The 18,291-nt window shown below is 30.0% G+C and overlaps 1 protein-coding gene across 2 annotated transcripts in view; it reads right to left on the bottom strand.

Moving 5' to 3' along the window:
- Window positions 1-1,503: 1,503 nt before the first annotated feature.
- Window positions 1,504-18,291, bottom strand: part of LOC127727183 (synaptotagmin-11-like) — a 41,272-nt gene continuing 24,484 nt past the window's right edge. For both annotated transcript variants that reach the window (XM_052234626.1, XM_052234625.1), the window contains exon 9: window positions 1,504-3,874. In XM_052234626.1, the coding sequence (XP_052090586.1) occupies window positions 3,800-3,874 (75 nt within the window). In that variant the 3' untranslated portion in view covers window positions 1,504-3,799. The remainder of the gene's footprint in view (window positions 3,875-18,291) is intronic.

Raw genomic sequence — 18,291 nt, 5'->3', positions numbered from 1 at the left:
TAAGATAAAATGAACGAATAAGGCGAAATATTGTGTGACGTCTATAAGATAACTACACGAAATAAACTTACTGAATAAAGAGATGTGTGACGTGCATAAGACAACTAAGAAAAACACAACATAAAACAAATAAACAAATAGATATCGTTTGTCGTCTATAAGACTATAGACAGAATAAACTGAACGAATAAGGTGAGACATCATGTGACGTCTATTGGATACTAGTAACTACAGAACATTAAATGAATGAATAGAGACAGCTACAAGACAATTATACTACATGGAATGAGGATCAAGGTGGTTATAAACATGCACCGAGTGTACACAAATTGTTGGAAATTAAAGCGCGAAAAATTTGATAAGAAAATTGAAAGCAAACTTAATTTCTACGATGTAGAACAACGGATTGAACAAACCAATAATGACAGCCTATGTTCTAACAGTATAATTCGAACAACTGAGGGATAGATGTTTCTAAAGGGGTGTCATCTGACTGTTAATATTGGTCATGAAAAATCGCTTGTAACTTATCTTTCTAGTGAAATCAATACCATACGTTATCATTTCCATTTTTCCTTTTGAAAGTCATTTAAGAAACCTGCTTCATATAAATAAAGAAACCAAATCAAAAAGAACGGTTGATAAGTTGTACCAACTAGAATGCGAGTCGTCTGTTGGAAATACCTCTACCAGTATCAACAAATATGTTCTAAATAGAGTGATTAGGCATTTTGATAGTATGTTTTGTGAGAATCAAATACGGTAAATTGTGGACATAAGTCCGAAATTTATATTTGTACCAGATCAGGTACGGACCCGGCCTCGAAGGAGTGTTGCCAATCGTATACCGCGCGAAAAACATGACAAATTTTCTCAACAAAATGCAAGATGTTATGTCTACGTTTCAATGACACAAAAATTGAAAAATATCCACCTTACGAAGCTTAAAGTTCGACTATCTCCTTTCGAATTCATTACTTGACTAGAGCTTCTTCTCGTACAGTTATATATAGTTACGTCTTTCTCGTACAGCTATTTGATGAGAAATGAGATATAAATCTGATCTTGTCATGAGTATAGAAATAAATTTGCTGTATCCATTCCGTAGTGGTTAAGCTATATGTTCTTTGTTTAGCTACTTTCCCCGTTAGGACTTTTATGATACATTTAACTTTGAGCTTAATGATGTTCAATTATAATAAAAGAATATATATCTAATATTAAAGCTTTGAAATTGACTAAAGTAATGTTCTGCTCCCATAAAGCTATATGAACTTAAGAAATGAAAGCTTTAGACTAGATAAAACTTTAAAGATAAATTTAATGCAGGGATACTTCATGAAAAATGGAATCAATGAAAAGAAATGAACAAATAGGCAACAGTGCATGATTCCATTTACTCAACAGGGAACCAGCATTGAGAGACGATTATCATCATAGATTATTTCTGATAAATTGATAAAGTGTAAATGTTGAAAGGCGGTAAAACATGGAGGCAAGCCATAGCAAAAAAACTTTTATTAATGTTTCTAATATAATTTATAAATTTATAACAAAATTCGGCAGCCCAGCTGTCGTTGTCGTTAGGGTAGATCTACTACCGCGATAGAACAAAATATATTGTAAAAAGGAAAACTATGTATAATAGTAACAATGTGGCCTATACTTCAATTAAAATTAAAACCTGCAGCTCAAACGTAATAATTCACACCTTTAAACCATGTGGCCACTTGAATTTACAGGGCTCAATTTGTAACTTTCAAAACAAATATAAATATAAATATAAACTTAGTTGAAAAGTATGTACATAAGGCGAAGGTGGAATGAATTAAGTTACCAAAAAGAAAAAAAAATTAACTATGATGCAAGATTTATGTTAACATGATGTACAACATAATACAGATATACATGATGTACAACATAATACAGATATAGATACAGCATTACCTCATTATTATTAACTGTCCATAAACTATAAAACTTAAGCCATGATAGCTACCCTCAACAATATAAGTTGGCACTCAATACCTTTATACATCAAGAAAGTTAATTCTCGAATTCATCATGTTTTGTATATAAGAGAGAAATAACAGTCTTCATTGTAAGTATTGACCAATTTTCAATTTCCCACCAAACCGAAACTGCAACTCAAATCTACAGAATTTCATTTTACATGGTACAGTTACAGTACCCCTAATATGTAGGTATAGATATGCAATAATAAATGCATTTAAAAGAAATAATTATTATACATGTACGAAATATAGACTGACTTCATTTCATGGATACTTTAAGGGTTTATGTAATGCATTCGTGTACTGTAGTTAAATGCAACACATACAAGAGCTGATTAAATCTTGATATTGAATCATTTTACATTTAACTTAAAGTTAAAAACAATGAACAAAAAAGATACTACAAATGCTTTGGCATCAAACAAAAGTACAGTGTGTACTATTCTTAAAATATCTAAGCTATTCAATGAAGACTGTTTGAAAACAGTATATCAACACTCAAGATTTTACTCACAAATCTCATTCCATAAAAACATGAACAAAATGTTATTTTTGAGGGAGTTGAGAAAGAACAGCACTGGAGCGTTGACGAAGTTTGTCTTTTGGCATCTGTTCCCAGTGTGTTTACTACTGATAACAAACTGTAGATTGTATGATATTAAAATCATTTCATCAGATAAAAACAGGTTCTGATACTTATCTTATATAAAGATAAGGTAAAATTATTAACTTTGCAAAATGCATTAAGTTTGTTTAACTGTAAAAGCAGAAAAAATGAACTAAAATATGCTGTCACCTGTTTTCGACAGACCATTATCAGTGTGGGACACTTGAAATCGACAGATAAAATTCTTGTTTGCGATAAGATTTCTCAAGAACCAATATTTTCATGTTTCGCCACTAGGAACAACTATGGTTGGTATTGCCTGCACTGATCTGAGGCATATTTACGTAGTGAATTTCATGGGAACCAAAATTTTATTATGAAAATATATAACGGTGCAATTTCCTTAATTCATTATGTACAAGCAAAATTATTATTGAAGGTGTAAAATTTCGTTTCCACTTTTAAAGATCGTATATGAGGTATGCACCTATAAAAAATATAACACTCTAATGAAAGGACAGGGTTCTACAATGATAGGGTAAATAACGCAGGGAAATTTTAAATTATAAGCTCATGTTCAGTCTTTATGAAGATTCCTTGCCACTATCCCCACAAAGTCATTTAGACAAAAAGTTTGACATTGAACGTAAAGTTGAAATTATCAATAAATGCTTCATAAATATGTCACACCACAATGCTACAGGCTAATATACCTTTGTGAATTACCTGTTAAATTAGGATTCAAAGCAATATAAAAATTCTAATTAGTTTTCAATGTACTTAAAAGGTAACGGGCGGCCCCAGGTACCTAATGGTCAAACCAGGAGACACAGTGACTGGGTATGCTCTCTCATTTGTGAATTATTTTTATTTTATTAATGATTTTAAGTAATATTCATGAAATAACTATACATTAAATACAAACGGAAGTTCTTGGGGAATGAGTGTCTTTGCCTGAAGACTCTAGAATGGCTTACACACTTGTAGGAGTAGGGAACGGTCGGTGTAAATAAAAAAAATGCAATAAAAATTATGAAAGGGTTAAAACATTATTAAAGTAATCAAATTATATTAGTAATAAAGATATAAAAATATCATTAACCATCCTAAATGTTTAAATATTGCTTATAAATGTAAACAAGTTCCATCATCATTTTTAATCAACTGCATGGTCCTTCTATTTCACTGGAATTCCATCAATGATGCGAACTTTTCCTTGTGCTCCTGCTTTTCTGCAACTTACGCTTACAATCTGAAAAAAGTGAACAAGTCGTTCATTACTCATGGTAATCGGATAACAATGGTTAATTTTTACCTATCAAAATCTCTTACATAAATTATCTTCATACTGCAAAATTATTTCATATACTGCATGATCTTAAGTCAAGACACGAAAAAGGATGGAACTCTAGTAACCAACAAAAAGACTGGTCGGACATTTTCATATGCTCTTCCTACAGTAACTAAGAAAAATATTTACGACATGTTGACAGGTTCATAACATTGCATGCTAACTTAAAGATCTCTTGCCAATATTTTGATAATTTTGACGAATATACTCAGAGTAAATATACCAAAATTAAGGACCCCATGTTCCGGCAGATCCGAGACATTAAAGATGACTCAGAAAAATCCGAAATATTGTAAGACTGTGTGAAACATCGATTTTATTTGTGATAGCTGTTGAACATTCAGCATTAAAATCTCACCAATTTAAAACAGAATTTAAATATTTAATCCTCATAAATTATTGTTTACTTTAATAAGCATCAAAGTAATAAAACAACTTTTAACACATAATTATGATTTTGACAGCTATCAGTCACGATAGTTGTTCTGACAATATTGCACGGTTATTAGTTCTGAATGTTAAAAGCGGTTTGGGGTGTTTATTGGTTCGCGATTTCGATCGATTGATTTTCATCAATATTGAAAGTGGAAAATTGAGCGTGATTATAATATGTCATATATATTAAGAACCGAGCACAGAACCCGACGCGATCCTGGGTGGTCGTTGTTTACTATTGTATTTAGGAATTCAGCTGAACCAAGAACTTAGGTATTATATCTTTTGCGACTTATAAACTTCAATACATAAATTACAAAATATAGCTGTCAATTATTTTACCGAAATATTGCATTGTAGCAATATTTGAAAAGAACAAAAGTCAATAATAACGAGCTTTTATAAATTTTGACTTGTGTCTATTGTGTGACGACAAGTTTGGTTGGAAAAGACCTGTCAAAGATAACATCTGAATTTAGATGATCTCATTCCCCTTATTATAAATACTTTTAATCTTTTCGTGCATATTATGCATGTTTTCTCAACAAATTATCAAATTTTACTTTTAATTTTGAGAAATTCTACTTTCTACAATAGCACAGCCTTGAAATGTTGAATTATCTTCAAATTTATGAAGAACCATCAATACTTTGACCCGCTACCTTTAGTATATTTGTTTTAATTACTATATTCCACGTACACTGTCTCTGTTTGAAACCATTCTGTATTTTATTAACTGTCTGGCAAAAATTATTTTCGTCCACAGTCGAATATGGTTCTTACCAAAACTATAGTAGCATATCAACTTATCAGTAATAGAAGGTCGAAAGTAAAAAAAAAACATTACAAGGAACCCTAAAAATTATTGCTTAGGCTGGTCTTCAAATAATGAAATACACATTCCACAAGTAGCCAAACAAGATGATTACTCCTTAACAGCACTCATCATTATAAAGCTTTACATCGAACCTATTAGATGTATTAAATAAAGTTTATTTTATTTTGTTTCATTTTATTCTCAATTTTTATTATTTGTAAAACAATTTGAACATTAGGGAATCTAAACCAGTTTTTCCGTAAATAATTAAAAAAAAAAAGGTTTGCCCAGCATGTATATCTATGAGAACGAACTGTTAAATATGAACGCGGATTAATTCTTATTTTTTTAATGTTACATGTCATAAGTACTTAAACATATTAATGTCAATTAACAAAGTTTGTTTTCACTGCGACGTAGTACTTAAAGCTTGACATGAAGCAGGGATGAAATAATATCCCGAAGCAAGGTAACTCTGACACGCAACTAGCTTATATCATTTTAGTCCAAAAACAATAAACTGTTTCGACAGGTCTCTGATTTGTGATGATAAAACATAACATTATCTCTATTACCATCTTCAGTAAATGACCCACAAAGTTTGTGTTGGTTATTTTTAATTAATCTTTGGCACTCTTGTATTTTTATTAACTGTAAGGTGCAATGTAAAGAAACCTTTTTTTCTCTCTCTCTCTTTCACGTCATTACGTGTCATTTGTATTACAGAAATACTATTTTGAAATATTCCAATTTATTCTATTTTCTACTTAAAAATTGGTATTCCCTTTACATATACTTGTTTAAAATCTTTTCTACAAAAACTTTAAACTTAAAAAAAAAAATAAATAAAATAAAATAAACTCTCGAATAGTTTTCATCTTGTCGATGAATAAAAATACATATACCTGGAAGTTGGTTGCATTCATTTATGAACGCGTAGTGTTCTGTTTGTTAAGTCAAAGAATTCACTATTGTTTCTCTTAAGGCCAGACACCTTGGTCTAATCTGTTTTAAATTAAACATTTGTTTTACTTCTGGTCTTATTTTTCACGGAAACTTTAATTATAGGAATGAGATAAATTTCTAAGAGAGCGGCGGACAGCAAAAAAACACATTTTTTTTCTCTCAAGTCTCTAATAAAAACTTTATTTTTTTCTTCAAAAATACCATTGACGATAGACACTAGTAGTGTTTTCAGCATGCAATAATAGGTATTTGCGTGTGGCAAATTTGGGCTGTTGGTTTTAAATGTTATCTTTTGTCAATCTTAAACAGTAAACAATCAACGTTTGTAACCAAATTATAAATACATCTCTTCTTAAATTATTTCACAGGAAACATGCTGAATGGAATAAGAGAAACCTAAGATATCTCGTTATGTTGTAAATCTATAGAAACCCGACAGGTGTACTCGACTCATTGACTCTCAATAGTTCCTCTAGCTTTTGTGACTATTTTTTGTTATTTAAAGAGGACAACGATCTTAATACTCATCATTATAAAGCAAGTCTTAAGTGATACAACGAAACTGCTAAAGTCGCCACTGACCTAGATTAAATTTACCACATTTGCTTCCCTACATAGTAATTATTTAAACCACAACTAATACCAAAGTTTACCCGAAACAATAGGTTATTACACGAATCGTTAACATTTTTAATTATGACTACCCGGTGAACTAAGTATCCAGAAAAATCATTCTCGTTTGTATCCTATTGCCGTTTAAATTGGCAGGTGAATGGGATAACAACTCACTTTTATCAAACTCTGAAGCAAACAAAATTGATCTCCATGTCTCCATTGCTACATGTTAACAAAATCTCATAAAACTGCTACAGGTTATACTTCTTTTCCTCCAAGAAAGTTAAGAAGTTCCTTCATAAAATTTGTCAATATGAATACAAAGGAGATAATGGATCTTGTCTTTGAGACAGCAACATGACAAAGCCAATTTAAAAAAAAAACCGGGTGCCCACTGCTGTATAAAGGTCTTTGCACTGGTTTTTGTCCGACTAAAACAAAATTAACAGACACAGAACATATCTTGAAAAATCTTCTGCTTCAAATACTACAACTAATACTTTGCATAAGAAATGTCAAACTGAATGAGTTTCATAAAAAATACCCTTTTCATAACACTCTTTTGATGAATAATATGAAACAAATGATTCAAAATACAATCAAACTTCCCTACAAACAATCTTTTGTACTAAGGCCAAAATAGGCCTACCCTATTTTTATACTTCTAAAAGTCTACCTTAAACTTTTTACTGACACAGTTGGTACTGAGTCATGACAAAATTGCTGGTAGTCCCCATACAATCAAGGTAAAGAAAATCAGTAATAAAAAAATATCCTACCTACTACCCTATTTTTCTAAACACACATTTTTTTTATTTGGTCTAACTCTAATAATTGTTCCCTTAAAAGATATTCAGCCTTCAACATTCATGACCCATTCCACATGCACACAATCTGTTTCAAGGGAAGATCATAATTTTTACCAATTGTATAAAATACAAATTTTGAGGACTTATTAAAGCCCTTGATTTGAAAGACAGTTTTTTAGAGAGAGAGAAGGCAAGAAAATGAACAATCAACAATACCTAATAGTAATAACATGAATAAATTTGTATGTACAGAAGTGGAAAAGAACAAAGAAATTGATAAATAAATAGCTTTTTATATCTTTGAATTTTTTTATTATCAAAGAAATAGACTTGTGAATATCCATATATATATGATGAAAATCACAAATAACATATTATTACTAAACTGTTAAATACAGGTTTAACAGTCATACTTGTGTAGATCATATTCCCTCATTCAATTCAATAAAAATGGATCAGACTCAAATTGCCAGATTGTGATTTAATGTTTTTTAAACAATAGAGAATGGTCTATAATGAACATTTAAATTAGGGAAATATGGAACTGGAAATTTTTTTAAACATCTTTATAATAAAAGGTGCACTTCTTCAATAGTTTTGCAAATTTTCTGTGATGTTTCAAGATAGAAAACTACAAGAGGTGTCTTTTAAACATTTTGCTGGAAAATGACTAAGTTCCCCTTTCTGTAAAAATGGGGCAAAACTCAACAATTCCATACTAGCAGTGATTAAATGTGACTGCAATCTTTCTATGAAGTTTCAAGAACCTGGGTTATACACTCTAGGGGGAATTAATTACCCAAAATAGGTACCATCTTTTGTAAATCTGCTGCAAAGTGACTAATTTTCAAGTCTGGAAAAAATGGGGAAAAATTCTCAAACATTTCATTATAGCAGTTGCATAACTCAATATGTGTTTAATTTTTTTTGTGAAGTTTCAAGGGTCTGTGTTAAAGATTGTTGTAGTGGATTACACAAAATAGGTAACCATTTTACCAAGTCCCACTGCACAGCATCACCGTACCATACCAAATAGTCAGACAAAATAACAAGTAAACAAAATAAACAAACAAACAAACAAACAAACAAAGCAAAGACATCTATTCAGGTAAACAAATAAATATCAAAAATAATTTTGTTATTCTTTTATTTACTAGTACTCATCTATGGTTATGATTAAAAGTAAACAATATGCCTTTTACTATTATTGTTAGATCTATACTCAATATTTATGGAACTAGATGGAAGTGTTATGAACCTTAGATAAAACACTCTTTTGTGCAGTACTTTTTGCTGCAATGGCATGTTTACTTTCCACTTGAGTTAGCAAAATAACAAGTTAAGTTTACCTATAACTTCCAAAAACTGAAAAACTGACCTAATCACAAAAACTTATTGGTGATTACTGAACCATAAAATTTGTGTAAGGTTAAGTGAACTCTGTCTGATGGACAGGCACATTTCTAAAAGGATTCTATAGACCAAAAAGGGTTCGACTAGTATTTATTGTAAGCAAAAAGACCATGGAACCAATAAACTTATACAGTTTTTAAATTGGTATGCAGCCACTGAACCTTGAAAATTAGGTCAAGGACAATGGACATATGCCAGACAAAAACTGTAGCACTTCAGGCATCTGGAAACAAGTTATGGAAATTTAAAAGGTCTTACTTCTAAAATTAAACCTTTATACAAATTGCTTATGCAGTTGCTGAAATTTACTGCCACTGCTGCCACCATAGTAGCATCCCTCGTACGACAGCCACAACAAAGAGTCTTCTAGTGTGAACAAAAAGATGTGAAATTATAACTTAATTTCTGGTAGTTTATGTATTTTAGCTGTAAATACAAAAGCTAAAACATATAAACTTTATGAATTTTCAGATTTTGCTTCATAATTGTACAAAAAAAAAACATATCACGAGATGAAAATGGTGTACAAATCGCATTCTATAATCTAATTAAGCCAACTTTTTAATGACAAAGATATGCCTTGTTACAAGTATATTAATTGAAACATAATCTAGTCTACTTCAACTTCAAAAAGTTAAAATCCTTTAATGACAATATTGAGTTTTATAAATAGTATTAGCTAATGCACTTTTAATTACACCTGCACTGTAAATGCATCCCATTGTATATTGAGTGTAAGTATTTTGTGTTAGATAAGACCTTCAGTGTTTATAGTTAGTCATTAATCACCATTTTGTTGTAAAACATATCAACACCTTCCTGAATCTGATCAGATTATCTATTAACTTCAACCTTCCATTTGTGGTAATCAGGAACATGGTGTTTTATCTTTTTGGTTATAATCTACACCTTCATCAGATAGCAGAGTGAGGTATATGATATTCCAATGATTATTTTCTTTCATCTAAGACCTCGTTTTTAACTCATTTTGGGATCATTTTTGTATGGCATAACCTTTTGAACTAAATTAGAAATATACATACAACTGTAGAATTGATCTAAGTTATAAATTACATATCAATTTCAGAAATTATGATGAATCATTTGGAAAAGTAGAAAATGTCAGATGAACAATGTAAACATTAGTACAACTAAAACTTTGTTGTTTGCCAATTTATGTAAGAGAAATGATATCAAGTTGTGTAAATAAATATATTTCCTACACTGGTGTCTTTGTTTAACCAACTGAAAAAATATGCATTAACTTGTGCAACTAAACATTGCAGGCAAACTTTTGAACTAAAAAAATACGAAGGGCGTTTCCATTAAAAAAAGAGCACATTTACAGAGTTGAGAGCTGTAGCTAGTGAAAATGTACAGGTATTTTGTTTCAAAGCGATTTTTTGTCACATTGCCGTATACTTGGACTTACACTCATTTATTATCACACATTTAACTGTGTTTTAACATTTACTATGAAAATGTCTTTTTAATTCTGAGTGAATGAAGTGTTAAAGTGCCAAAATGAATTTGTTATCAAAATGAGAGAGAATAAAAAAATTAAAATTAAATAATTTAAATTAAAACCAATTGTTTCTAACAAAAAAATAATATTTCCAAGAGAAACTTCATCTTTTTGTTTTAAGGTTGATACAATTAGACATTTTAAAAACATTTCAACAACATTTTCTTATATTTACCTGAAATATTGTTTTAATAATTTGGTCAACATTTTTTTTCACAAAAAGTTCTCAAAATATTTTTACCCTTGGTGTTCCATGAAGAAAATCTGCTGATTCTCACTATTATTCTATGGCAAAATACAAAAATTTTGGAGGTCAAAACCACAGGACCACTACTTTTTGAGAATCTGAAAAAAAAGTGTTTTAAAAATTTAGCTCACAGTGAGTGTTTTCACTTAATTTGACATTTTTCACAATTTATATCCCTGGTCAAATTTAATTTTCTTTCATAAACGTGTCTTTGATTTTTTTTTTTTTTACTGATGTTCAAAAATCATTCATTGATTATAAATTGACAACTTTAAGGCATTTACATTTCAAGGAAAAAGATAATAATTTTCTCACATTTGTTTTATTGTTTGCAAAGAAAAAAAAAAGATACTTAATAAAATCAGCTACATATTAAAAGTGTTAGCTTATAAATGCTTGGTTGAACAATGTTGATCCCTCTTAGCTTCTATTGTTATAAATTTTTAGAAAAAAACTAAACTTGTTTTAATCTTTATCTGATTTTCTGTCATTTATATGGACATATCTTTTATAAAAATATGTTGCATCTCAAATATCATTGCTTTTTCTTGGATTGATAAACAGCTATATATTTCCTATTTTGATCAGAGGTTGTTTTGTCATTTATGTTTTAAAAACATTCATGACTTCTATATATAGAAATTTATTTTAAATCACACACACACACACAAACACTCACACTCTAGTTTAAAAATTGACAAATAATTTAGAAATGAAAATATGAAACCTGTAACATTTCTAGAAATATCAAATTTTGACCTGGATTCATTTTTCAAAACAAAAATCAAATTTAAGTGAAAAAAAAATAATGATAAAATGATAATGTTTTACAGCTGGGATTCATCAAACATACATTAAAACAGATACATACACATTAAAGAATCACCTTATATTTTTTATAATAAAGACAAAAAGTTTATTTTGCATGTAAAATATAATAATTTGACACAGTGTGGGTTTTTGGCAGAGATTGATTGTTACTTCCTACCAATTCTTATCTTAAATTCTGTACTCAAAAATTTAAACAGATTTCCACTCTACAAATCAAAATAATATAATAATTTGGACAGATATCCATACATATAAACTGGTGCAAGTGTATAGTTGGATCTTTCCAACCTTTTAAAGTCATTCACCACTTTTAAGGTTTGGTGATTTATATTAATAATATTATATTCATTTCCAAAATATGATTAACGATAATTGAGTCAAGGAGTACGAATAAATTAAGGAAAATGAAAAGAAAAAGGTCGTAGACAATTTTGGCGTTTCAATTCAATTAAGTTAAATGGGAATTTATAACTGAAGCTATGTCGTGAAATAAAGAAAAAAAGTTGACTGATGGCAAATATCTATTAAATGCCTTTTGACTTTAGTAATAGACCCAACCTGTTCATGTCTCCGAACCTTAAGTTTAATGGGTGATTGACTTAAAATAATTCTACTTGTGAGATGACACAGAGAAGCACAAACATATCTTTTATTTGTATCAAGTCCTCCATAAGTATTTATATTTATTTTTTGACAAATTTTTACACCTATTATCTACACAGTAACAATCTTTATCAATCATAAGAAATCATATTTTTAAGTGTAAATGACGATCTGGCACCATTGTCATACCTATCATAAAACTTGATGAAAAGGTGTCTTGTAATTATCTTTTATCTTGAAATGTCGTCTGAAGGGAGATAATCAATATCAAAAATCTTAAGATACAAAAGCTAACCTAAGAGAGGTAACTCATTATTTCTTTCAAATTAAGACAAAAAAATATGTTATTCTTTACACAACTTAATAAGAGATTTGACTTTTTATAGTAATTTATTATATTTTCAATGGATATTACAACCAAACAGAAGTATCAATTTTTTGTGAATTCTAAAACAATTTAAATCCTCATGTCTTTTTTGCATAACCTATAAGAACATTTTTTTCCACTGGTTACATTCAGTTTGTAGCCAGGATGTCTCTGGGAGGTGTTATTTTCAGGTCAAGACACTCTGACCTTAATAGTCAAACTTAAATCTTAATCTCAACTTTAGATGTTCATTGTATTAAATAGTATTAATTGTTTTCAGGGCCCCCCTCTCTGGCTAGGTGTGTCCATATATATAAGTGAAACTAATGTGGACACACAGAAATATCTCACCTGTGCTATTCACAGATTATGAAAGAACAATGAAGTCTGTTTTACATCTTAAAACATCTATAGCAAGCAATATACAGGATTTGCGGCAAAATAACATATGAAATATTTTGTACTGTTACATCAGTGTTTAAATTTTTTACATATTTTGCCAAACAGTAACCAGTAACTTTGTATAATTTATATATAAGTATACCCTGACTGTTTCTTAGTGAAAACTCCATTGATAATCTAATGATAAAATATGCCTCAAACTGATAAAAAAGACAAAAAAAGTGAGACAAAAGATCACTAGATTGGAAGCATTTGTTTGACAAAGGACACATATCAGATACTAGTAGATATGATAATCTCGAAATAATGTATACACCAAATGTAACTGATCCGTCACTGAAGGCTATAAAAAAAATTAGAAACCAGTAAATCATGAAAACTAGATCAATACCAAGTGACAGTTATAAAACTGATTTGCACAAATCAATTCTATTGACTGGACATAACTGAACTTTCAATTACATTCCATAAAACATTAAGGCTTAATAATTATAAAAAAAAATATACATAAATCACAAGACTTTAAATATTTTTTTTCATTTTTCTTGTATATTTTATTTCATTATAAAATCATTGTTCTATTATAAAACTGTTTAAAGACATATTTCTTCAGAGATTTGCAGAAAAATTAAAAACATTGATTTTAAAAGCTGCCAAACATAAAGGAGTGTATATTCCTTTATAAATGAGTAAAAGCTGCCATACATACAGGAGTGTATATTCCTTTATAAATAAGTAAAAACTGCCATACATACAGGAGTGTATATTCCTTTATAAATGAGTAAAAGCTGCCATACATAAAGGAGTGTATATTCCTTTATAAATGAGTAAAAGTTGCCATATATACAGGAGTGTATATTCCTTTATAAATGAGTAAAAGCTGCCATACATACAGGAGTGTATATTCCTTTATAAATGAGTAAAAGCTGCCATACATACAGGGGTGTATATTCCTTTATAAATGAGTAAAAGCTGCCATACATACAGGAGTGTATATTCCTTTATAAATGAGTAAAAGGCATCAATGAGACAGTATGTACATCATCATCTGATCAGAAAACTTAACATTGAAAAAAGTGCTGCATCATGACTAAAGAGATTAACAAGCTCTCTTAAAATGAGGTATGTGTATTCAGACGTTATATCATTGCATCTAAATATCAATTATCTCAATTATTACATTGCAAATATTAATGGTCTCAATTATTACATTGCAATTATCAAAGGTCTGTCATTAGTCATTCTTTATGAACATTTTCCTAATCAGGTCCATTTCATAATAATAACCTTTGAAACAACTTGCAAAAAAAAATGATGAATGTGAAAATCTAAAATCACTGAAGTATGATGAAAGGATGCGGGATGAAACCTATTATACTATTTCTAGCTATAATGCATAGAACAGCATATATTATAATACAACAGACTTTTGATACAGTTATTATATTATAATAACTGTATCAAAAGTCTGTTGTATTATACTTTTTCTAGCTATAATGCAAAGTCTGTTGTAAGTTATTCACATACAAACTTATCAGAAAAACTAACATTAGGAAAATACAAAAGCAAATTAACTGATGCCTCTCATTCACTGCCATGTTAGGAAAATCAGGCAGTCCATCTTGAAACTGATCCAAAAATTTAAATTATACATGGCTATACAGAGGTCAAATGACTGTGGCGCAAACCAACAGACCAATTTAAAAAAACCCGCTATAAATAACCATAATTGTCAAGAAAACATAATATTGAAAATTGAACAAATTGCAGAATGTAGATGTAAAAATAAGATGTGGTATAATTGCCAATGAGACAACTCTCCACCAGAGACCAAATGACATAGAAGTTTTCAGCTATAGGTCACAATATGGTCTTCAACAATGAGCAAAACCCATACAGCATAGTCAGCTATAAAAAGCCCTAAAATGACAAATGTAAAACAATTCAAACGAGAAAACCAACGGCCTGATTTATGTACAAAATAATGAACGAAAAACAAATATGATATGGACACAGTTCTCTTCCTTTGATTTTCGTTGTCTACAAATAGAATCCCTAGTGTAGACAGTGTATAACTTGCAAATTTTTTTTATATACCTTTCAAATTTATTTCTTTATATTTTATGCAAAAAATAGTAAGTAGGGGGATGAAATTACATGTTAAAAGATTTGGGGCATGAATTTTTAGGTAAAGTAGTGATTTGGTTCGGTTTGAAAAGGTAAAAAATTAGTATGTCTGAAGCTGTCAAACTGAATTTTAGACCCCCTTATCATAAAAGTGGCCATATTTTGAGTTAGAGCCAGTAGACTATTCTATAATTTTGATATTATTTGTCCCAAAAGTAGTACACTACACTGTAAAAAATTTTTTAGGATAGAGCAGGTGCAAAGTTTTTTTTAAATTTGCGTTTTTTGTCTAAAAGAAATGCACTACGAAATAACTGTGTTCTCAGGCCTGAGATACTGTGTCTGTTTATATACCAAGCATTATGGGCAAAGGGAGATAAATCAAAACAAAATATGGCCTTAATCTATATCAGAGCTAATTTTAATTGGCATAACTAAATCAATCTGTATGATGATGCTAGTAGCCTACTAGTACTTGATTGTAATCATCTAAGATGGGATGGTTTGTTCAGATTTCTCCAAATCTTGAAAAATCTAATTCATGTTTATTTAACAAGTGTCTATCCATAGGTAGGCTTGTTGTTTAGGAACTGTGGTTTATATAAAAATCAAATGACACATATACCTCTTATAATGACAATGTTTATGGTTAATTGTCTTGAAAAGAAACCCAATTTAAATGTGCATTTATGATATTCAAAGGATTCATTCAAAAGAAAATTAAAACAAATACTGTAAATTCAGAAATTATTGAAATTTTTTTATTAATGAAAAAAAATGTGACAGTTTCAGGTTCCAAATAATAAAAGCTCACATTTATAATTTCAGTAATGATTTTCCTTCACAAAATGTTTCCAATCACATTAATTATATCTTGCATTTTTACAAGTATTCAGTGATTAGCAATAATAAATATAAAAATATAAGATGAGGTATGATTGCCAATGAGACAACTCTTCACCAGAAACCAAATGATGTAAAAGTTAACAACTGCACACATTAATGCAGCTACATGACATTGACTACTTGCTAAAAGTGAAAGCAAGGTACATATTTGAGGAGAAAATTGAATAAGTGTATAACTTTGATTTATTCAACTTCAAAATGCATCTTAAAAAACTTGAGAGACAAAAATGGCTGACCAAGCAAGTCCCCAAAAAATCTATCAGACATCAGAGCAATAACAGACTGAATAAAAGTACAAAGTTTCAATGTCCCCCGCCATATTTTATCTATCCAATGTACAAGGGCAATAACTAAAAAAAAACCACTTTTTTTTGTTCTTTAAAACAATTTATAAATATCTTAGAGAAATGAAGGCTTCAGAGCAAATGCAATGCAACTTCGTTATAATTAATATTTCCAAGGGGCATAACTTGTTAAATATATTTGATCAGCACTTATTTTCAATAGTGTCAAAGACATTGCTGATATAAACCTATGATATAAGTTTCATAAAATTCTGGCAAGAATTGTACACATGAGAGTGCTAACGATGTAATTTTCCATATAATTAATGTTTCCAAGGGGCATAACTCTTTTAAAAATAATTGATCGGCACTGATTTTCAACTCGTCCAAGACATTGCTAATATAAACCTATGAAATAAGTTTCATAAAATTCTGGCAAGAAATGTACATATGAGAGAGCTAACGATGAAAATAATTTTCATATAATTAATGTTTCCAAGGGGCATAATTCTTTTTTAAATAATTGATCAGCACTGATTTTGAAACTCATCCAAGCCATTGATGAGAGCACTAACAATGCAATTTCCCATATAATTAATGTTTCAAAGGGGCATAACTCTTTTAAAATACTTGATCTGCACTGATTTTCGAACTCCTCAAAAACATTGATGATATAAACCTATAATATAAATTTCATAAAAATCTGGCAAGAATTGTACACATTAGAGCACTCATAGGCAATTTTCATATAATTAATATTTCAAAGGGGCATAACTCTTTAAAAAATAACTGATCGGCACTGATTTTCGAACTCCACAAAGACATTGCTGATATAAACCTATGATATATGTTTCATAAAATTCTGGCAAGAATTGTACACATGAGAGTGCTAACGATGTAATTTTCCATATAATTAATGTTTCCAAGGGGCATAACTCTTTTAAAAATAATTGATCGGCACTGATTTTCAACTCGTCCAAGACATTGCTAATATAAACCTATGAAATAAGTTTCATAAAATTCTGGCAAGAAATGTACATATGAGAGAGCTAACGATGAAAATAATTTTCCATATAATTAATGTTTCCAAGGGGCATAATTCTTTTTTAAATAATTGATCAGCACTGATTTTGAAACTCATCCAAGCCATTGATGATATAAACCTAAGATATAAGTTTCATAAGATTCTGGCATGAACTGTACATTTGAGAGCGCTAACAAGACCGGACGGATGGACGGACGGACGCCTGGTATTTCTATGTCCCCCGCAACAAGTTACGCGCAGGACAATAAATGGATGAAAGGAAATGTTTTCTCAAAAAGATGTTTCAAGACATGCTAATGATTGCATGACAGATGAATAGGGCAAGTCATTCATGCATAAATATAGGTTGTGGCAACCTAATTTTTGAATTAGACATGTTAGAAGTGCACATTGACAAAATATCGTTTTTCTATGACATATATTTGTTTAGATCTTTAGATCTGTTTAAATGCAAACATGGCAAGGTCAGGCAAACAAACCGACTACATGTGACTTGAGATTTGAGAACACAATAACAAAGTGATGTATCCAAGGGGGGGGGGGGGTCTCTTCCTATATGAAGGTATATACATATGTGCCGCTGGAATGGGTCCCTTTTTTGATACGTCAAATATATCAATGGGGTGCAATTTTACCAAGGAAATATATCAATAGGTAGTAATTGACCAATTGTGATATATTTAGGTACTATTTGAGCTGATAAATATATGAATTGGTTATGATTTCACTGTGAAATATATGTATAGGTAGGGATTTCACAATTATTCAATATATGAATGGGGGGTGTTTTTTAAATCCCAGCTGCACAACTGTACCCAAAATCCCATGTTGAGACCCCCCGTGGATGTATCCTTCTATAGCAAAGGAATAATTATCATTATAATCAAATAATTGCTTATAATCCAACAAATAATATCAAGATGGAC

The sequence above is a fragment of the Mytilus californianus genome, unplaced genomic scaffold (assembly GCF_021869535.1).
Source record: "Mytilus californianus isolate M0D057914Y unplaced genomic scaffold, xbMytCali1.0.p SCAF_19, whole genome shotgun sequence".
Taxonomy (NCBI): domain Eukaryota; kingdom Metazoa; phylum Mollusca; class Bivalvia; order Mytilida; family Mytilidae; genus Mytilus; species Mytilus californianus.
Note: the sequence above shows the minus strand (reverse complement) of the source record. Positions and strands in the feature narration are given on the sequence as shown.